At 42.0% G+C, this 23,118-nt stretch overlaps 2 protein-coding genes across 6 annotated transcripts in view; one reads left to right on the forward strand and one right to left on the reverse strand.

Moving 5' to 3' along the window:
* mical2a (microtubule associated monooxygenase, calponin and LIM domain containing 2a) overlaps positions 1-15,552 on the reverse strand; it is a 30,417-nt gene extending 14,865 nt beyond the window's left edge. For 2 of the 5 annotated variants that reach the window (XM_035154912.2, XM_035154905.2), the window contains exons 1-5: positions 15,223-15,547; positions 7,387-7,756; positions 3,029-3,236; positions 2,393-2,509; positions 861-962 (exon numbers count right to left, since the gene is read on the reverse strand). In XM_035154912.2, the coding sequence (XP_035010803.1) occupies positions 861-962; positions 2,393-2,509; positions 3,029-3,236; positions 7,387-7,647 (688 nt within the window). In that variant the 5' untranslated portion in view covers positions 7,648-7,756; positions 15,223-15,547. Of the gene's footprint in view, positions 1-860; positions 963-2,392; positions 2,510-3,028; positions 3,237-7,386; positions 7,757-15,222 lie in introns of all 5 variants that reach the window. The other 3 variants (XM_035154925.2, XM_035154919.2, XM_035154896.2) reach the window with 2 other exon arrangements.
* On the forward strand, positions 1-22,653 carry dkk3a (dickkopf WNT signaling pathway inhibitor 3a). The gene is made up of 8 exons (XM_035154952.2): positions 1-11; positions 17,324-17,544; positions 18,227-18,343; positions 18,428-18,490; positions 19,716-19,808; positions 21,168-21,312; positions 21,738-21,894; positions 22,036-22,653. Exons 2-8 carry the CDS (start codon positions 17,347-17,349, stop codon positions 22,121-22,123), a joined length of 861 nt encoding a protein of 286 aa, XP_035010843.1. The 5' UTR covers positions 1-11; positions 17,324-17,346; the 3' UTR covers positions 22,124-22,653.
* The last annotated feature ends 465 nt before the right edge of the window (positions 22,654-23,118 follow it).

Consider the following 23,118-nt stretch of genomic DNA (forward strand, 5'->3'; position numbering starts at 1 on the left):
GCTCTTCTGATGTTCAGCTATTATAATTCAAAGATTCTCTAAATATCATTTTTATGTCCTAAACAAAACTAAAACCCTAAGATGACACCAAGCAAACTCAAATTAAAGTTCAACCTTTTACTGGTGCTTTATCATTTCAAAGCACTAAAGAGATGCACTAAAAAGTCAGTTATGGAAGACATTTCCCCCTTCTTTTCATTTCATAGCTCTTTACCAAAGGCAGCAACAGTCAACAAGTGCAAATCTGATTGTATTTAACTTTGTGTTACTGCAGCTATGTCATGAAATTACGCCGACTGCGGGGGGAAAATCATTTCCCCTAGGCGTCTTCATAATTTGAGAATGAGCTCGACGTCTTGTCCAGCCCCAAAAATGCCCTTTTTAGGAATTAGCATCTGAAGTGAATTGGTTGTTAGATGACAGCATTTTTAGTGGAGAGACCGAAACAGTGAGACACAGAGATGGAAAGAGTCCAACACGCATGTATCAGCTGCTGCGCTGAGCCCCCAGCTCGGCTCTATTTATGTACACCAATTGGTTTCATGTGCAACCTTTCCCACTGGGACAGATCAATGGCCTCAAGCTTATAAATTTACACAAAGTGAGTTTCATTTATAGCTGCACAACAGAGATGACGCAGCACAAGTTGAGAATCCAGTAAAATGACTGAATGAAGGACTGGATGGATGGATGGTTACTATAGCTACTGTTATTTGAAAGCATGTCAAACATACTGACATCATGTTTTAACCCTGTGCGGTGTGAGGGTAACATTAGCATCAGCCTTGTTCCTTTATTCTTGGACAGTACATCCTTGAGGCCCCTCTACTGTTCATATCTTTTGTTGGCCGTCTTCTCACCTTCCAGAGTATTCCTGCGTCCGTCAGCCCCCACAACGACATCAAAGTCAAAGCTAGCCACAGGGTGATCAGCAGGTCGTATTGCAGCCCTCCATCCAATCACTGAGAGAGGGGAACAGAGAGAGAGAGAGAGTGAGAGGGGCGAAATCCCTCGCCCAACCACCCAACATGGAATTTGGGGAATGTGGAATGTCAGCAGATAAAGGGTTGGTGTTTTGCTCAAGGACACTTCAACAGTCTCAATCAAAACGTATCTCCATCCAGGACCACTCAGCCACCTGCCAGGCTCGTGCAGGGCTAAATTTGTCAGTACAGAGATAATAAACAGGAAGAATGAATAAGCACACTTCAGCACTGTTGCTGTTTTGGGTTGCTACGTTGCTGTTTTCCAGTAAGACTGCTCTTACTGTGACGCCAGTGCAACCGGGACAAATATGGCTATTCATGACATATATGTGTTTGTGATGCATGAAAATTAAATAGAGAAGATTAAGCAACTTTGTGGCTGCTTCATATCTGTAAAAACCTCTGCTACTGCGTGCAGGGCATCAATGTGTAATTGTTGTCCAAATAAAACTGTATAATTTATTGAACATGAAACAACATCAGCCGTTTTAAGTGTCTGCTGCAGCAGAGGTGTGAGACCAGCACAGTGACCGCCTGGCAGCTTGTTGTGTAATATCACCATGTGGAAAATGCATTCCCTGATGTCAAGGGCTCGGCTAAGTCCGTCACAGAAGAAAAGAGGTGTTAAGCCTGCGTCTAAATTTAGGCGAAGCACTCGTTGTTATCAGTGTATTGATATAACATAAGGAGAGACGGCGCATGACAACGGCGTTCAAATCGTTCTCTTTCTTGAGGGTTTATAGCTCAACGCGGGTCTTGTGCGATCAGAGGGTCATCGACAGTACAATGTACAAGTTACAAAACATTTTCAAACTAAATGGGATCATTAGAAAGTCATGATATTTTTAAACAAGTTCTCAAATGTCATCTAAGTTGATTTACTTCACACCAGAAAAAAACGTCATGATTTTAAACAAGGGAAAGAATGTTCAATCACTGGTATTGTTATGATAAATGTAAATATTGAAGGACATGGTTTATCTTGACATCATGTTTGGCAATACCGCCAATCCCCAGGCTCCCATACTGGTTATCTAACCTCCAGGTTGACCTCCTCATGAAAAACATGCTCAGTGCCAATATTTGTGTTGTGTTTATTAGTTGATGTCAAGGAAATTAAATACTGCAGAACGAGAAGTCTTTTGCTGCCTGACCGGCCTGGAGGCACAGCCAGAGCTGCAGGAGTAAGAAGGTAAATATAGATCCTCAGCCGCACACCATCTTTTTTAACAAACTGACAGACGCAGCCTGATGTTTATATCAAGCTTTACACATTATTACACTTCTCAGCTTTGTCCTACTAAACGTTACCAAACTCATAAAACAACTGTCAGTGTAGGTGAATATAAAAGTGCTGTTAATCTGTTGTTTGGACATGTAGCTGAAGTGAACGTGTGGATGAAGACCTTCTTTTTCCTGGTCCTCTGGAGGCTCCAGCAGCTTGACGAACTCCACATTGGTGTGAAACTCCACTGCGACGAGGAGCGCAACTTTCAGGAGCATCAGCTGCAGCTGCTGAATGCCTGTTAGACACACACAGACACTGATGTTTAGATACATGTGTAAAACGGCTGCCAAACTTTGTGTTTAGTGTTATGTTGTCTTGACACTATTGAGAACAAACCCCGAGCTCGAATGCTTTCCCCTGTCTGTGCTCTTTCTCATGTTGTGTTCGACAGATTAAAAAGAATCAATGATCAGATCAAATGAAAATGAACTTGGTGAAAACATTTTGCCTAATAATTGAATATTTCATAATTATCCTCATGTACTCAATACTTTTTTATCTCCACCAAAGAGGTTCTGTTTTCACCGCTGTCTGTGTTTTTGTTGGTTAGTTTGTAAACAAGATTACACAAAAACAACTAGATGGATTTCCACAAAACTTGTTGGAAGAATGCAGCATGGGTCCGGGAAGAACCCATTAAATCCTGGTGTGTATCCAGATTAGGGGGCAAATCCAGGGGAAATAATGAAAATGTAAGGGGACTTGACGGAGGTGCGCGTCTTTATGTTTTGTGTCTGTAAAGTCAGATACTTACTGATGTGGTCGATGGCCCCGGCACAGAATTTGCCATAGAACTTTTTGGCTCCAAGGCCGCGCAGGTCATGGATGGTGTAGGGCCAAAGGTGCAGCACATTGTTCCTGGAGAACGAGTCCCTCTTCTCTATCACCACCACTTTAGCGCCCATCAAAGCGAGCTCGATGGCTGTCCGCAGGCCGCAGGGACCTCCTCCGATGATAAGGCACTGCATAAAAAGGGATGACAAGTTGACCTCAGGGAAATGAGCAACACTGTGCTGATGAAATAGTAACAGAAGGCTGATTTCCTTGCAGAGGAATCTGAGATGATGGATGATTCGCATCCCACTGGTTTATTAACATACAGGGGGGAATTATAACATGAGCATAGATCATGAGGGGGAAGCAGCACTTTACTGCACCACTGGAGCATTTAGAGCCCAAGTGTCTCACTGAAGGACACTTCAGCAGCAGAGACTCTGACAATCAAGATCTCTTCGGTTTTGAGATGACTTCTCCAGACCACCTCGCGTGAGTGAGGATTGTTAGTAAGTAAAACACAAGGAAGAGAGTTTACATGTCCGAACAACTTCCACCAACCTGAACTGTTATTACAACCATATCAAAGGTGTGATTCATGCAGTGGCCAAAATGCATCACACAAAAATGCATGAAGTCATTGAGGTTACACTGCCTGTCTGAGAATGTGGGGCTCAAACATGAAGTCATCCTGCTGAGTGATAGATCAAAGAAAAGAACGAATGCCGGTGTGCTGGCAAACTTTTCTCTCTTTTTTTCATCTCAACAGATAGAGACGTTGTGATGTGTGTGTGGTCCAGGTATCCTATTCCTAAATTACCCTCTGGATCAATAAAGTATCTATCTATCTATCTATCTATCTATCTATCTATCTATCTATCCATCCATCCATCTATTTACTCATGTTGACCTTTATGGGGACCTGTGTTCCTTATGGGGACAAAAATCAAGTCCCCACAACGTAAATCACTACATTTCATGGTTTTAAGGTTCGGGTTAGCTCAAAGCTAAGGGTTAGGTTAAGTTAAGTGTAAAGGTCAAGGGTTAGGCAAGTAGTAACTCTGGTCAAGGTCTGTCTCCAGGAACCTAATGGAAGTCAACGTAATGTCCTCTGAAGTCATGGAGACACGGCTGTGTGTGTGTGTGTGTATGTGTGCGTGCATGTGTGTTGATTCTTTTGAAATCTAATCCTGGACCAAACCACTTCTGAAGGTCGCCCCCACTGTGCTCAACAAGCTGGACAGTCTCTTGTCTCGATAGCTTCAGCAAATTAGTGCTGAAAAACACTTTTTCTTCCACTTTTCCAGAAAAGGACTTTGACTTCTTCCCCTACCATTTATTCAACACATTGTCCAAATCCCTACAGTATGCAGACATGGGTTTTTGCCACATATTTGCACAGGAGGACTCACTTCCTGCCATCCTGCGTATCCACCAATGGTAAAAACACCAAAGGGTGAGGTGGTTTCCCTCATGTCGGTTCTGCGAGACACAGACTGGGTGCTGTTTACAGAGCGCCCAGTGTCAGCAAACCAAAATCCCACATCATACCCTAAACATAAAAAAGACGACTGTGCTCCAGTCATTCTATAGTCTCGCTCTCTGAGACTGTGGTTAAGCTCCCCAGTGGTTACACGGGGCATCAGTGTTGTCATTGTATGTTGCCTGAGGTTGTCTGGATGAAGGATTCTCAGGTGTGAGGCACACAAGGGTGGTGATGCCGGGACAAGCCTGCAGGCTGGCTGAGTTTTTTCTCTCAACAAAGGGTGAGTAAGATTATCACCCAAAGACAGAAATGGTAGGATGTTGAAAACTTTGTAATTGAAGTGAATTCAGTTTATACAGATGTATCTTCACTATGTGCACATGTTTATCTTAAACCTCATGTGACTCTTTTTATCCGTCTATCAGCCGTGAGCACGTTTGCGTTATTTGTTTAAGTACTTTTCCATTTACTGGTGTATTTTTCCAGATATGAGGCTTTTCCTGAGGTCCCGTTCCACATTTGCTGAATCAGGACACGCGCACTTCCTCTCAGCTTCCCACCTGTGACCTTGTTCTCAGCCAAGCTCCACCTCACCCTGCTCACGTCTGTCCCCTGCTTTATTAATGAACCTGTTCAACTCAGTAGAGCAGCTCTTACTGTCCCTGCATTTTGAATTAAATGTTAGAAAACATGAAGTGCAACTAATGATTTGTTTTTGATATCAAATGAGCTGTTGATTACTTTGTCTATAAACCATCAGGATATAGTAAATTGCCCAATCACCTGTATATATGTAGTGTTTTTCTAGTTATGATGGCCACTCATTGTTTTACAGTACAAGCCACATTCACCCAGTCACACACACATTCATACATTGCATCTATGTGCAGGACTTTCTCTTTCACACATCACTCACACACTGCTGGCACAGCCATCAGGGGCAATTTAGGGGTTCATTGTCTTGCCCAAGGACACTTCGGCATGCAAAAATGGAGAAGCCGGGGATCAAACCACAGACCGTCTGGTTAGTGGACGACCCGATCTATCTCCCACCCATGTGATGTCCATGTGTTGCTTGTTTTGTTCAACCAAGAGTCAAATACTGTATATTTAGTTTTCTATCATATTTAACAAAAAACAGCATCAAATTTGAGATGCACCAAATAACATTATATAAATGGTAATAATCAATTCGGAAAATTGTTGGTCTAATTATGCTTCACATGGATCGAATACAGGTGAAGTTGCCCTTCCTTGAAATGACATCTAAATCTTAAATTACATTACTGCACTTCTTTTATTGAATTGAAATGTGTGTTAAAATGTCAGAATTAAGACACAGAGCTCAAAAGACGTGCTGCTGAGAATGATTCACAACATCATATCAAGGATTTAAATATAAACCCATTTGTAAATTTCAAGCTCAGTAAAAGTTTATGAGAAGAAATAACACCCTGTAGTTCCGTGTCAGTGTCGCTGCAGCCAGATGTTAAAAACCATAAAACGTGGATGACATCACATCCTTTAAAGACAGCTGCTACATCGGGAATATAAAGCCGAGTGACATCACATCTGTCACTGTTAAAGAGCCGAATCGCCATAAAAACATGAGTCGTCACCTCTTGGTTCTCCCAGGGATCGGAGAAATTAGTCATCAAGTAGAAACAGATCGTCTGTGCAGCGAGTGACTAAAACAGTCGTCTTCATACTGAGCTCATACTGTGCATGTGTGAGCAAGTAAAAGAAACAGACAGTCCCATACATCCACTTTAAGTTAATGTTTCAATAATAAACGCAATCCACTATTTATGACTTTGGTGCACTGTGCCAGCTTTTATTTTACAAAGGCAAACCATGCAGACCGTCAGAATTATGATATTTGACCTAGGATACTTGGCTCGGACGTTTTGGAGTCTCACTTCATTTAGACTATTCACCTTATTTCTCATTTCTTATTTTGGAGTTGGCTTAAATCAGACGGAACCTATAAATGTGAGCTCCAGACTGAAGCATTTAAAACACACTTTAATAACAATCTGGGCCCGTCTCCAAGCTGCTAGGACAAGCCTATAAAGAGCCGAGCACACCCCCAGTACAACTGGGGCCAAATAATCAAAGTTGCTGAGTGATGCTGTCTGTTTCTCTGTGCAGTGTAACACTCGAGATGGGGGCAGCCGGCTGACGCATTGTGTTTAATTCATTTCATCAATTTTCTGTCCCGTCTGTTCGGAGCTGTTGCAGTGACAGATTGAGTGTTAATGTAGTTGACAGGCGGGACGAGGTTAAAGTGATGACCCTGATATAGTCGGAACAAAGGTGCTTTGTATTGTTCAGGAGGAACAAAGTTCAGATGACTTAAAAATGAAATAGGAACCACATGAGGTAAAGTTGCAACAGGCACTTCCTAAATTATGACATCAGCTTTTTCTGATGTATGAACAAAGCCTTACGATATTTTGTAACTTTTTTTTATACACATATATATTTACAAGCTTTTAAGACTGTAAATGTGTTGGAAGTGAACACACAACTTGGTTCAACGTGATTAAAAAATGTTTCTCATGTTTATTATTGTGATTTTACTGTGGTTACAACAAATACTTAGTAAAAGTGTTGCATGTCTAAGATGAAGTATGATGTCAACTCATAAAGTCAGAGATCTTTGAATGAAAGAACAAGCAGATGATGATGAAAATGTTGTGTAAACGGAGTTGAATTAGCCATTCATCATAATATATATGAAAACTGTCTTCACACCAAAAGTGAATCGTTTCCATGAGCTCTGGCCTGCGTATGACTGGATAACTCTTTGTGGTATAAAGTAGAGCTGCACAAAATAAGATTAAACTCACCTTGGTGCCCACACAGGCTTGGCCTTTCTGGTACTCTTTGTGTGACATCCTCTTGTCCAGCTTACTCCACAGTGCGTTGGCCTTCCAGGTGGTGACCTTTGCCCTCAGGCTGCTGTAGAAGGTGCTGTTGTCTGCAGGGTCGAGGTCCAGCCGTCTGCAGAGGACGTTGAAGGCTTGAAGGGTTCCTTTACAGGTCGAGGCCTGAACAAAGTTCTCAAACTGCTTCCCCACATTGTCCGTCTCCTCCTTCGTCTCTCCCATCTTGCCCGCTGCAATGGATGCTTCGGTGTGCCGAGGGCTCCTGCTTACTTCCGCGCTCGCTGCCAGATGTGGCTACACCCTCAGCTTGGCCCGCGCCGTCATGCCCAGTCTGAGGAGGCAAGACACGAGAAATGTGATGTCATCTCATAGCAAAGAATTTTTCCACATTCTATAATTAGAAAGATCAAATTGTATCTGCTTCATTACATCACTCCACCAAAATGGTGCTTCGCTTAGAATGTTAAAGTAATTTAAATAAAGCCGACAACGCAGCTGTATTTTATCTGCTCTTTGACTCCACTTTACATTACTGAATCCTCCAGAGGGCTTATAGCGCCACTCCTCACTTAGATTCACTGACTGAAGATTAGCCGCACACACTGGTGAGATAAGATTTCAAGTACAAACAAGGCTGTGAGAATAAAATGTGCATTTCTGTCGCTGTAAGCACATTTACTGCTTGTGGTTCACAGAGGAGTCGATTGTGGTTCTTAATAGAACTTTAGAACGGCTTCGGGATTCAGTGATGGCTTTACAAGAGTTTGTTACAAGACTTTCAGTTTTTTATTAAGCTGTCGAATTCTTTGTTTGGAATTCAGTTGTCTATTTTTGCACAGTCATGTCCTCTAAGCAATATATTTTTTATTAGGAAGCCGAAGTGTAAACCATAACGACTCCAGGGACTCATATGGCCTGGATTATATACAAAACTTTTCTTTGATTTAAAAGCACTTTAGGATGAGTCAAAGTCACACAAACAATTTTCTATCACACACCATTCATACACTGCCGGCACTTTGTGGGTTCAGGACACTTCGGCATGCAGACTGGAGGAGCCGAGGATCGAACCACTAACTTTCTGGTTAGTGGACAACCCGCTCTTCCTCCTGAGCCACAGCTATAGTTACTGCTTTTGAGTCTTCACCAACTAACAATCCCACATGTTGCAGTTCTATAAAGAGTAAGTAACATTTCTACCATATATACACCATCTTCATCATGGGTAAAAGTGGTTTCCCTTTTACTACAAACCAAAAAACCACCGTTTATTTCTCTTTCGCACCTTCAACACATGGAGCGTAACACTCAACACGAATGAGTGGACAGGAAAAGTTTTTGTCTATAGTGGAATATTCACTCCAGCTGAGAACCAGACGATGTTTTCAGGTCTTTGAAACTGCTACGCTCGCCCAGACAAACACAGATTGATTGGATGTGATTGGGTTTGCATGTTAAATAGTCCAGCATACATGCATGCGTGTGAAAGACACTGAAATTAAAAGTCACGCTCATGTCAGAGTAGAGCTGAAGCAACAGAAAACCACATAGTTCTGTATTTCAACCATCAAGCATTTTGAAAATCATGCCAGAAAAAGCATAGCCAGAACTCGACATCAAAGCAAAACGTGGATATTTTCTGCATTAAGCGTGTGTGTGCTCATTTGGGTGGAGACCGTGGCTTCCGTGAGTTTTGGGAGAAGTCAGCCTTTGATATTTTAATGTCCCATGGAGCGGGATAGGCCGGGTGAGAGCAGAGGTCGGGCAGGACTCAAACAGTCCCCCCCACACTAATCCACTATTACTGTCACACCCCCGCAACAGGGCCTCAGGTGGCAACGTGACTCTGCTATGAAACTGTTTATACAGAGCTTTGGCCAGGGACGGATGAATGCAAAAGGTTACTCACTAGATTCAATGGACAATCAGTCGATGGGTCAGAACATGTTTGATTGTGATTTGAATGTGGTGAGGTTTTGAATGCTGTTCCCACAGCAGCAGGCTAAAATTAGCATATAAACTTACACAAAATCCTGTTTGGCTGCGCGGGTGCATCCTGTTTTGATGCTGTTGTTTTTCATTTCAGAGAGAGATTCAGACAGGGAAGAAAACACCAGGCAGTCCATGTTAATACAGTACACTCAGGTGACCCTCAGTCTGCTTCATACACCTTGTGAGCTCCAAAAAGCTCCTGTGGGAAGATACCAGGGACCCCTAAGGCCTTTCACAGCAAACATTCAGGCCCAGACTCGGTGAGCTGACATTCCTTTGCCACGTGGCTCGAGCGGCTCTGAACTGCTCCATCAGCATGAGCCCAACACTGAGTTGGCCCTCTGGCTCCATCAGCCACCTAGTCACAGGACCACCTCCATGATTTGGGGAGGAATGTGCTCTCTGCTAAACACACGTAAACGTCCACTTGTTAACTTCAGAGAAGTGGCTCTATTTTCAACAAGGATCACTGAGAATCATTTTATGTCGATATCATTTTATTCTAGGCTATGACCACTGTTAAACCCTCTAATCTCTAATGCCATTGGTGGAAAGTTCAAGTTAAGACATGTTGACATGCACAATTTTTCACATTTCCGTCCAAATGGCAAAAAATCATTGGAACCATCTGTTGTGTGACTCTGCGAGGACGGAGGAAAAGGTACCACGTACTGTCTCCCTCGCCAAGTCAATGCTCAGCACTTCGTCTCACACTGAGTCCCATGACTTCACCATCTCAGTCTGACAGAGTGGAAAGTCACTTGTGGGCAGACAGATTGAACCCACAGAGCGGCTGTAAAAATACAACTAATGACAGACAAAGCGGAAAGAATACACACTCGCACAGACGCGCACACACACACACACACACACACACACACACATCACATATCACAACCAAACCATATAATACTTGTGAGGATCAGAGTTTAACAGCGTGAAAGTCCCCTGTCCGTTCAGAAAATGATCTGATGGAGTGAAAACCAGCTGCAGCTGATGGAGAAGGCCAAAGCAGTGATTTGTTTCTTTATAAACAATCATTTATAAAGATATTTATGGTTTATGGGTTTTATCAACAATATAAGCACTTCTGTCTTCAGACACATTATGTTTAATTCGACTATTATTCATGCAGTCACTTTAATGTACGGAGACACATATGCCCAAAGAGAAAAGTGCCTGTACTTACAAGCAAGAGATGTAGCAAGATATCAGTTTCCAGTATGAGAGGGGGAATGTTAGGCATGTGAAAAATTTACCTGTAACACCTGGACTGAAGAAAAGAACAAGAACAGAGCCCACACACACACACACACACACACACACACACACACACACACACACACACACACACACACACACACACACACACACACACACACACACACACACACACACACACACACACACACACACACACACACACACACACTTTTTTTTCTCTGATGTATCTCATTAATATTCTACAACATGAAAATGTACATTGTGTATGAGACGGACAGTGTCTATGCGTAATGCCACCACAGGCAAGATTTATTAGTACAGTCCGTTCATTGTTGGTTTATCTAAAACAACTATAAATAATTATAGAATATTGTGATTAGGGATGGAACTAACAATTATCTTTAGTCATCAATTAATCTGCTGATTATTTTTAGTCTATAAAACGATGAAGAACTTCCTGATGTCTTAGAATTGGACCAACAGTCCAAAACCCACATACAGTATGCCTATGTTTTAGATTGACATGTACAGTTTACAGTCCCATTTCAATCATTCAGCTCAACTCTGACACTGACAAAACTGTAAAGACACTGAACTGAAGTCAAACCTGTGACGTAACACTCTTCATTTGTTTCTGCAGAGCACATAGCTGCAGGCTATCAGAACACAATGGGAAGCTGACAACACAAGGAAAACATTGGGAGTGCTGGGAAATGCACATACTGCAGCGTAGCCAGCCAGCGACAGTAATTACAGACTGGACCCAAGAAAACCAGGAAGGAACCCTCTGTGGGCCTGATAAGGAGGCAGCATGTCTCAGAAAACAGTGCATTCATGTGGACTTCAGCCTACGGGCTCTGCCCTCCTCCAGGCCCCACAACGGTATTATCTCAACTCTCTGACATCTGGCTGTGTGTTTGGGCCGCGGTGCCAAGATAAAAGAAGATCTGCCAGGAGCCAGGCAGAAAAAAAATGTAGACGTCCGTCAACTTCAGAGGGGAAAACAGTAAATTTACACAAACAGGAGCGGCTGCCTGCAGGAGCACCTGGCCCATGAGGTGTGTTCACCACACCACATGACTCCTTTTGAAAAGGTATTTAGACACTCGGACACAGCACCGAACAATGTCTGAACAGCTACTGACACAAACTATTCACTGGAACAATTATTCTGAGCCTATTCCTTTGTGTGACAATAAATTAAGTAACTGAATTTGTTATCTTTGTCATAAGTAAACAAACACAACAAACACAAAGCCATCAGATAATCACAAAATAGTAAACATTTAACATATTAAATCAATTTATACGTAAAAATCTATATGTAAACTAGGCACTCAGAGAACACATACCTCCGCCAAGGTCTAGCAGTCCGTTTCAATTCAATCAGGCCACACGGAATTGTACACACTCATAGATATCATTCCACTGAATAGACCTGAATTATTTCCAAAACATGTTTTGTGAGCCCATCGAGACCTTGTTGCGTTTAAATGTGTTTTGTGAGGTCACAGCAACCTTCACCTTTAGCCACCAAAATGTAATCACCTCATCAATGAGTCCAGCTGAACGTTTGAACCATATCTGAAGAAATTCCCTCAAGGTGCTGCTGAGATATCGCGTTCACAAGAATGGGACGGACGGACAACCTGACGGAGCTAAACTAAGGGTCAAAGATCAGAGGGCATCTTCAGTTTGTCCACATCACAGAGGGGCATGGTGAAGGTTTAGAGGACAGTGTTACTGTGTGGCAGGAATAGCAGATTCTGTAACAATCAGTAAAGCCAGACTCAGAATAGACAAGGGTCATATTGCAGAAGAAAAACAGCACATGACCTGAGAAGATTTCAACACAGCTACAACCTGTAAACAAACCATGTAAACACAACTGCCTCGGACAAACAGAGAAAAAACGTGCAAAGTTCAACTCAATAACAGACAGACGTTCTAGGCATCACCTGCTTTAAATTACAACAAACTGCCTGGTAGCAACAAAGACTAACACTTCCCACAAAACTAAATATAAAAAATGACTTGATTTGCTGCAATACCAGGAGGGTTTTGAAATTTAAACTGAATCAGGGAGATGCACTGAGAAAGAGAGATGACTAATTTTACATTTCAAAAGTGCGTGAGTCCCATCAGACGCCTCCCATCCCAACTCTTCCTGTCGAGTGCGTCTGGTTTCCTGTCCAGATCAAAGCTGCCCCTGTAAAAATCCTCCTCTGTGACTTTAAAGCTCAACTAAGTTTTAAACCCATATCAGTGTGGCCTCCGCCTCTGCCAGAGGGAACCTGTTAGTGATATCCTGGGGTTCATTCCCTAAAGCCTCCCAGGGCCTCTTTCAGTGGCCCTATCTTTAGCTGCCGTGTGTTTACATGTGATATGGTCCAATACTCTGATGGAGCAGGAGCTTTAAAGAAAGCAGAAATGTTTTTGCAGTTCCTAAAAATATCACATCCTATTTTTAACAGAGCCAAGTTGGCAGAGAATGATTCTCACTAATAACACTGGTAGCTAAATTGTGTTGTTTTTTTTTATACAGCAGTAAACTTTTTGTTGGAACGACATGCCCCACCTATCTCTGAAAGTTCCTATCTCTTTTGTGTAGCAGCTGTGCCTGGCTACATGCGTTCGTTTTTTTTATGCTGTGGAACCAGGAAGGAAACCTACTGTAAAGAGGAAGGAGAAAGTTCACAACAGCCCCCCCTTGGAAATTATGAGCACAGGTTTTGACTGAACAGTGTATCGAGTGTTGTGAAACACATTTACATCGTTTTTATCCACTGCACCGAGACCTCACGTATCTTTATTGGCCTGATTTCTTAGCTGATCAGTGGATTCATTAATTGATTTTTCCATTTGATCTATGAATCTTTTTATCAGCTATATTTCTGTAACATACAAGTTCCGTATTGTTTCACATTATTTTTGTATTAATGGAACAGTGATGTCCCACATACCTGTTGGATTTGATCATATCTGATGCACTGACAGCCGGATGTTTGTGTTCTCTCAGCTCTACAGTCGCTTCACTCGTTGAAAGGAGGCAACAATGAATCAGAGTTAAACCTGTAATTATTGAGCATGTTCAGAACATAAGCCCTGCAGCTATTTGGCAAAAAACACCAGAGTCTGTCTGAGGAAATGTCTGATGAAAATGACGACTTGTTTTATTAAGCAATGCACTGTCTACCGTGTAGTTCCACACACTTTATATCACGGCACACGAATGACTCAAAAAAAGGCTTATTGGGCAGGAAACGCCAGCAAAAGGGAGAAAAGTGTTGGTTCACGCTCAATGTTTACGTACAGAGATTTTGTTAAGCTCTACTGTTTAGATGTTAGCACGTCCTGCCGGTTTGGGAGAGAAGGTAATGCTGCATGTTCCACAGTCGTAAAATACACAGGAAATGATTACTCACACAGAAATGGGAAAGAGAACGGTTATTGTTTGTATGACTCTTTCGTCCCTCCTTTAAAATGTTGCAGAATGTCCGTGCATCATCTCCCAAGACTCATACCAGACTGAGTGTTCATGTTGAAACAAGAAAGAGGGAGAAACTGATAAGCTCCACTGTAAAGCCTCACATGTCAGATCATAAAATATTTTCTTTACGACTCCTGTTTTTGCACAAAATGTTTTGAGCCTGACGCTTTTCTGCTTGGCGAGGAATCCAGTGTTTATCCAAGGTTCTGTTGTGTGTTTTATCAGTAGCGGCACCATTCATTAACCTGTTGTCACACCACAAAACATTAACAGGCGGTTTCTGTCAGTCACAGAGCTTCAGACATTACAGCCTTTCAGCACCACACCTTTCTTTATCATGCAGTTTGTGTCTCTACAACCCAAAACACAGGTCAGGGTATTTGCCGTCAAGATGCTGCCGAGCAGGTGGAGTCAGTCTGGGGGGAAAATACACAAAAAGACTAAAAGACCCCACGTAGAATAATGGTGAGATTTGAAGCAAAAAAAAAAAACTAGGTGAGGGATGACTGTAACATGGGTTTAGCTGTTTCTGCTCTTCTACACCTTTGAATGAAAAGCTGTCGTTCAAGTTGTATTTGCTTTAAGGTATGCGTTGACAAGCAGCCACACAGGTTTATGATCTATGCTCTTCAAAAGTGATTTATGGCGCAAACATCAGCTCCTCAAAAATGCAGGTTGTGCAAGTGGAGATAACTCTTTGTGTGTTCAGGGAGGACAGATGAGCCAAGATGTCTGACCCCACTCTGCCTCCAATCAAGGCTCTTGCTTCTTTCACAGTAAGCTAATGAGCACGTGTTGATAAAACTAGAAATAAAGTCAAATCAAATCAGCTTTTCTTCACTGGCAACTTCCAAACAGCCGCAGTGAGACTTCACGTTGAATTCTCTCAGTAACTTCTGCTGCTTCGTTAGTGCGTGTTTTCATTCACTGAGCCTTAACTTTCAATAAAGTCAAACCTGAACCGCAGTCTGTTCATTTTACAAACAGGTCCAAACCCCTGTCAGGTGCCTCAGCCGCACACAAGCCGCTGGATCAGGAAACACATAGAGAAGCGTGAGAACAAAACAAGGTGTGAAACAAACATCTCTTACCTCATGTCTCCTGCCGAGTCCAGTATCTCCTTCCTTTCGGTGTGTCTTCCGTCACTCCTGGTCCTGAGTAGCCGTGTGGAGTGTGTCGGTCCTCGGTCAGTGTGACAGGCAGCAGCCGCTCCTCTGTGCAGCTGGAGGAGGAGGAGGAGGAGGAGGGCGGTGCTCCGGAGCCGGACACATCCCCCGAGCTGCTGCTGCTGTGACTCAGGAGGGTCCAGACCAGAGGAGACAAAGTTCACCTCTTCACTACAGAGCACATGTCGAGTTATGTTACTTCAGAATACACCAATGTCTGAGAGCAGGTATCATGAAGGGAGACCTGTGTTCCTCATTCTGCATTAGACCACCAGGCTGGTGTCGAGTTAGAAAACACAGGTTTACAACGTGTCAGCAGAAGCTGCAGTCGACAAAAGCACATGGACAAAACCACTGGACAGACAAACGTGTGCGGTCAGTATGGGTTTACTGCAAAGAGTGAATGGTGCCACCTTGTGTCCAGACTAAGTAACTACAGATACAGATCATCTGGTTTAAAGGATTAGTTCACCTAATGTGATACCTGGCCATGCGTATACGTCTGTGGCCCTTTTCGTACTCCACTAAGAAGTGCCCTATTGAGCCCCACATATGTGTCCAGACAAAAATAAATCATAATCCATAGAAATTATCAGTTGCTTAATCAATAAATTGATTGAAAAACAATTAACTGACTTGATTTTTAAGCAAACAAATCCCTGGTACCAGAGGTCATTTACCACATGTGAATATTTGCTAGTTTTTTTGCTTTTCTATGACAGTAAACTCAACAACTTAGTAGTTTTGACTATTGGTCAGATACTTCAGGGAACATTGATGGGAATTTTTCACTATTTTCTGATATGTAATGTAATAAGTAAACAAAACTGTAGCCTCACTGTATTCTTGCTATGTAAAAAAAGGAATTTGCCTGAAGTTTTCTGTGTGTTTACTGTTAAAGCTGTTTGAAAAAGCACAACTTTTTAATGACCAAACTATAAAATAATAGTTAAAACGTTTTAAAGATAGATTTTGACACAAGGGTACAAATGTCCAACAGATTTGTAATTATTCAACACAGTTTATATAATACAGTGTAAATCTGGACATTTAGCAAACCCAGGTCGGTTGTTGACCCTGCCTGGAGAGTCTACATGTCTGATCAGTCTGACCTCTGACCCTGAGGGTTTTCACGTGGACAATTTCTCTGCCTTAAGGTTGTTCTGATGTAAACGGATCAGTTATTTAGTACTCAAATCTTAACGTTTAACTTCTAAAAAAAACCTCCTTAAAACACATTTTTATAGACTTGCTTTCGTGTGATGTCGTGTTTTTACTTGTTAATTTGTTTTTTATTGTCATATTACTGCTTTTATGTGATCAAGTTTTCACGTGACACAGCTCTATCTACTCATTTAATCTGAACATGACCTCATCCTGCTGATGGCAATTTCTCTTATATTTACTTTTCTAGCTTTGCTGTCAAAGCACTTTGTAAACTCTGTTTTTATAAAAGTGCTATATAAATTATTATTATTAATTTTCTATTCATCAGGCTAAGCGCAGACCGGAAAAATTGGATGCGGTTAGCATAATTAGCTAATGTTAACAGTGAACTAAAGTTAAAATAACCAGTTAATTTGTCAATTCAGTCACTTTCTAAACGTTCCAAATGAACTACATGGGTCCAGTGTTGTGGTCTCACCTTATCACACGTGTAGAAATGATAGTTAACTTAGTTCCCTGCACTGTCATCCACTTAAAAGTTTGTTTTACTACGAGTTAGCTCGTGGCTAGTTAAGCAATTAGCTAACTAGCATGAAGCGAGAGGATGCTACACTGTTGCTATGGTTTCCCTCGCGCACTAACTCAGAGCGGTGGTTGAACTTGACCGGATCTATGTTCGATGTATCCCGAACACATGTCATTTGAACTTTATGAACACATGGAAATGAACGGATACAACTTTATTTTAAAATGTGTGGCTTTACACGTGTGAGGTGACGGAGAACGCGTCCGCTGCTGAGGTGGTGCTGACGCTGCTCCTCAGCATCACCGCCGCACCACACCCTCCTCACAGCGGCAGCAGCAGCAGCAGTGACCGGCGGCATGATGCGGATCTCCCTGCTGGTTCTGGCCCTCGCCGCGGTCTGCGACGGCATCCTCCCCGAGATAGTTTACCCAGGAGTGGACCACATCCTGGAGGACTACTCGGCCCCAGGACAAACGGAGCCGGGCCGGCCGCTTGTGGAGGTGGAGCAGCTGCAGGAGGCTCCGCAGCAAAACCCCCAGGATGCGACTCACCCAGTAGGCAGACATCCGCCTTTTAAGCGCAGCTGTGTTTACGTCCCATAGCATTATCTCACTACTTATATAGAGAGCAGGGAGATGAGAGACACAGATTATCAGTCGGTATCGATTATTATCATGTTTAGTTTAGTTTAGAGACTGATTGTTGCTGCTGCAGTGAAGATTGTGGTTGAAACTCTTCTCAGAACATTTGACAAATCTGAGGTCACCATGCATAAGATAGATAGATGATAGATAGACAGACAGACAGATAGATAGACAGACAGACAGACAGACAGACAGACAGACAGACAGATAGATAGATAGATAGATAGATAGATAGATAGATAGATAGATTTGTGTTTCAGCAGCAGGTCAAGGGCATTGCACATAGAGCGCAGTGAATGTAAGAAACATAAAATGTACTAAAAAACGACATACTCCCTAAGTAAATGATACACAATAAAGTAATATAGTACACAGTATAGAACTAAATATAATAGAGCAACAACAAGAAGCACTATATTGATATATTGTTGTATTGCTGTTGATTTAAATTATATTGCGATATTTATTGATGTTGATTTATTGCCCAGTCCCACATATATATGAAGCTTTGTGGCAGAGGCATCAGTGGAAAGAATAAGAGAGTGACTTCTTAATGCATCTCTTCACTTCATATCTTTCTATCCTTTTCCAGAGGGACATCGACAGTGTGAGCCCCGATCCCGGTAACCTTCCTCCAGATCATCACAATGAATCCGCTTCTGATAAAGTGATTGATAATGAATCCGTCCACACATCATCAGTGGACCTGGTACGCTCATAAACAATAAGTGACTATAGTGTTTGATCCCCTTTGTGAATACAGCTTAACAAACGTCTCACCTTCTTCACACAGGAGAACCACAACGTTACCACCACAACTGTCCCATACAGTGACCTGGGCAACACCATTGATCATGTATGTTATCATGCATGTACTGTACATAGAGTCCAAGAGAAAATCGATCTTTAAACACAACTTTTCTTATGGACTACGACAGCTCACTGTAAAATATTTAACATGAAACACCTGGACATTGGTGGCAGATGTTAATGTTTCTGTCTGGCAGCAGCATCACATCTGCTGACTTGGCACAGGCACACTGTGCATTTCATGTCCTCAGTCCTCTTTGCATGTGCATAATATTGAAGTTGAAAAATGCTGACATGCAGGTGCTTTGTGCATTGATTGAAATGGACACTGTGCAAAACTGTTGAAATTCCCTTTCAGTTCTTATGTGTGTTGTTGATAACATAGATTAAGAAACTGATTTTTTTTACTGCAGTCCAGTTTAAAGAGCAGCTTTCTGGTTACATCATTTAATTGACTTACATTGTTAAAGATAAAGGTAAAAAAATGATCTGACATGACATGCAAACACAATGAGTGTGACACAATCTCAAAAGACAGGAGAAGTTAATAATTGTTAACTCTGAGACAAGAGTCTGTCCCAGTTACAAGAGGTAAAAAAGAACACTTCAGGTTTTCTGTCTGTCTTATTGCTACAAAGAAACTTCGGCGACCTAACAGCTTTATCTTTTTACTTCTTTATTTAGCAATCTGGACAAAATGGTGCAGTGTGTATTTGTTTTAAATCCAGAGTTTCTCCACCCTGGGGTCTGAATCCCATGTCAGGTCTCATAGTATTCTGAATGGTTTATGTTTGGCATACAGTCAAAGTCAACTTTATTGTCAATTCTGCATATGTACAGGACATAGAGGGGATTGAAATGCTGTTTCTCTCTGATCCCAGGTGTAAACATATAGTTAGACAGAACATATAAGTACGCAAAACAAAACATATAAGTACGCAAAACAATAAGTACTCAGAACATAGTACACAGTACGACAGTATGCAGTCATAAGGCACATGGTGGATAGGATGAGAGTAGTACTGGAATAGTGCAAAAATGGATTGAGAGTGCAAAAATACTTCATTCATACAGCATCATTTGTGGACAAAAGTATCAGACTATCAGGAGCCTGTCTTGTTTTCAAAACTGTAAATATTGCGATTCTTAATTCACATGATGACCTGACTGCTGTGATTTCTGGTTCCCTGGGAACTATGGGACCAAAACCCTGGGGTTAGAAAAGGACCATGATGCACCCTGATGTCCTCCCTCCTCTCTCTTGTCTTTAGGGATGCATCACTGATGAGGACTGTGGGAAGGGAAGGTATTGCCTTAATGTCATGCACGGCTCCAAGTGTTTGCCTTGCAAAGCAATCGATGTGGTGAGTGAACCTGAGTTTTCTTTTTATATGGGCACCTTAGTCTTATTCTGATTAGTTTTCTCTAAAAGGCACTCTTCCCCAGGTCTGTCGCTCTCACACACACACTCACAGAGTCACGTCAGTCGGTAGCAGCTGGAGTTTCACTTCAGCTGCATTGCAGTGTGTCTACAAGTGTAATTGGAGTGTGTTGTGGTGAACGCTGCGTCCTATGAGCTTCATCTGAAAGGAGAGCACATGTCAAGGTTAAATCTCTCGAGCTTCCACTCCCTCTTGTCTCACTCACTGGATGTAAAAAACAAACAGCATTAGTAATGACAGTCTTCTCTGTAGAGACTCAGCTACTGGTTTTTAATTCAGTCTTTTATTTTACTGCTGATTCTGTAGTTTTAATTGAACCGATTGGTCTCCGAGTATCAGAGTAAAGAGCAACGCAAAGGGTTAAGATAATTGGCAGTCTGTCAAACAACAGTGAGCAGGGATAATAAATACACAGAGGACAGGATCTGTGTCTTATCAAAGGTGCTGCACAGGAAAACTCTGCATGGAAATTATCAGTTCCCTGGAACTTTCTCTTCCTGCATTCAGAGACCTGCTGACCCACAATCTCATTAATATTTAACCAAAGAGAAAACAGCAGACGTAACACTGAAATGTGTTTTTCAGCTGTAACCTCAGTCAGTTTCTTTTTAAATATAATTTTTGGGGCAGATAAAGAGAGTAATTTATGCAGTTTTAAATCAGCATTTAATGTGTTAAACCGTGGACTGAATATAAAGATGGATGACACGTCTCCACTCCCTCCCACTATCCAGAAATGAAGTTAAAACATGCTGGATACGAACGCTGCCATCTTGCCATTTGGAGCAGGATTCTGTGCAGCAGCCAAGGCAGAGGGGTCCCTGTGATATACTGAAATTCATCAGTGTGATAAGAACGACCTCAAATAATAAAAAACATCTTTGAGAAAAAGTTATTTAACGTCTAGTTTGACTTGACTATACTGCAGCCAGCCACCAGGTGGGGATCGAGACTCTCTGGCTCCTCTGTTGTGGAGCAGTCATGTCATCCATCTTTATATACAGTGTATGGGTTGGACATGGTGTAAACGCCACTGTTTCAAACCGTCACGTGTGTGCAAGGCCAATGCTGAGATGTGTATATTAAAGTTAACACTGTCACATCAGCCCCACCTCCCTCGCCCCCCCAACCCAGTTCTTAGCATTTTTCAGTTAGGCTCAGAGCTGAGGGGTGAAGTTAATGTGAGATTCAGCCTTGTTCAACTGGAGGCTCATATCTTAAAGTTACTAAAAGAGTTTGATGTCTGCTGAAATGTGGAGACGGTTTCGTCTGTGCTTTCAGTCGTGCACTAAAGACGAGGAGTGCTGTGCTGATGAGCTGTGTGTGTGGGGTCAGTGCAGCCCAAATGCAACTAAAGGGGACGCTGGCAGCACTTGTCAATACCAGACGGACTGCAGCCCAGACCTCTGCTGTGCTTTCCATAAAGGTACAACACAGCACATCACATACATACTGCAGTATAACGGTGATAGCCTGTGGCGCTTTTTGATTTTCCCTCCATCTGTCCCATTGTTGTGAACGCGATATCTCAAGAACACTCTTAGGGAATTTCTTCAAATTTGGTTCAAATGTTCACTTGGACTTCAGGATGAACTGATTTAAATTTGGTGCTCAAAGGTCAAGGTCAGTGTGACCTCACAAAACGTTTTTCGTCTCTTGAATAGGATATTTTAAGTCTGCCTTTAGGGAATTTCTTCAACTCTTTACCAGTTGTTACTCAAAGATGAACTAATACGTTTTTCGTGGTCAATAAAACATTAGCCTGGGGAAAAAAGTATGTCCACTGAAACTGCACTGTTTGGTGGAGGCCTACAACTACAGGGCAGTAATTCTAGTCCTTTGTGTGTTCAGCCCTGCTCTTCCCTGTGTGCTTGGCCAAGCCCATTGAGCGTGAGCGCTGCTTCGGTGCCTCCAACCACCTGGCGGAGCTGTTGTCCTGGGACAGTCAGGACAAGGGACCACGAAAACACTGTCCCTGTGCAGGAGATCTCCACTGCCAGCACCTCGGGCACGTACAATCAATTTAACAGAGCAGAATCCTATGTTTGTGTTTTTTTGTTGATTGTCAAAATAAATCCAGGATATTAAATCTATGCAGTTCATGTTTTTCTCTTTAACCACAATGCTGTGCGTTTTTCTCTTTCAACAGGAGAGGCTCCATGTGTCTGAAAGGAGAAGATTCTAGTGAAGAGGACATGGCAGACACACTATACTCAGAGATAGACTATATAATCTAGACAGCTTCATTTGATTCACATTGCCTTGGAAACAACTAGACTGAGATCTCCTCCACTCTAGAGCTTTGCACTTTCTGTTATCCAGCTCAATCCAAAGTCAAAAAGTAATACAGCACTGAAAGTAGAGAAAAATATATTTATTTTATTTGCTGTAATTAAGACCTGAAGTTAATAATTCTTCAAGGTGTCTGAAAATGTAGAAATAAAAGTCTCTAAGAAAAGACAGGAAACTGTGTCAATACTAAACACCGGTTTCTTCTATTTACTGCAATTCTATATTTTATCTTAAGTCTAATCCTACTAATAAACATTGCAGGTGACAACTGTAAACACTGAATACATGGAGATCATTCACCTCATTGTTTCACCTGCATGAAGCTTCAGTGGAACATGTGTAATTTCTAATCTGTTGAAAGGAATCTGTCAACATTAGGCTGCTGCTGCCAGTGACAACAGCAGTTTGTCTTTTTGTCATGAAGGAGCTTTTCCCTTCTTTTATTTTTCAACATAAATATAATTCTGGCTGCTTGTTTATGTGTAGAGTTTCTTTTTTTCCTTCAACACGTTCTCCTGTTGTGCTGCTTGATCCTCGTAGAGCTGCTGTCAACAGCCAGTGGCCGGAGGCATTATGTTTTCAGGTTGTCCGTCTGTCTGTCCAATTCTCGTGAATGCGAAATCTCAAGAACGCCTTGAGGAAATAACTTCGGATTTGGCACAAACGTTCTCTTGGACTCAAACATGAACTGATTAGATTTTGGTGGCTGGAGGTCAAAGGTCAGGGTCACTGTGACCACTCAAAACATGTGATGTGAATAATATCTCAGGAATAAGTTAAGGGAATCCTCTCAAATTTGGCACACATTTGATACATATCACAGATTAACTGATTTCAGTGGTCAAATGGACAAACATCTGTCCCTGTAGCTGTTATGTGCTCTTTGTCTTTCATGTACAGTACCTGAATATAATTGTGCTGAATGTTTTTTTTTTAACAC

This window comes from Hippoglossus stenolepis, chromosome 1, assembly GCF_022539355.2.
Source record: "Hippoglossus stenolepis isolate QCI-W04-F060 chromosome 1, HSTE1.2, whole genome shotgun sequence".
NCBI lineage: Eukaryota > Metazoa > Chordata > Actinopteri > Pleuronectiformes > Pleuronectidae > Hippoglossus > Hippoglossus stenolepis.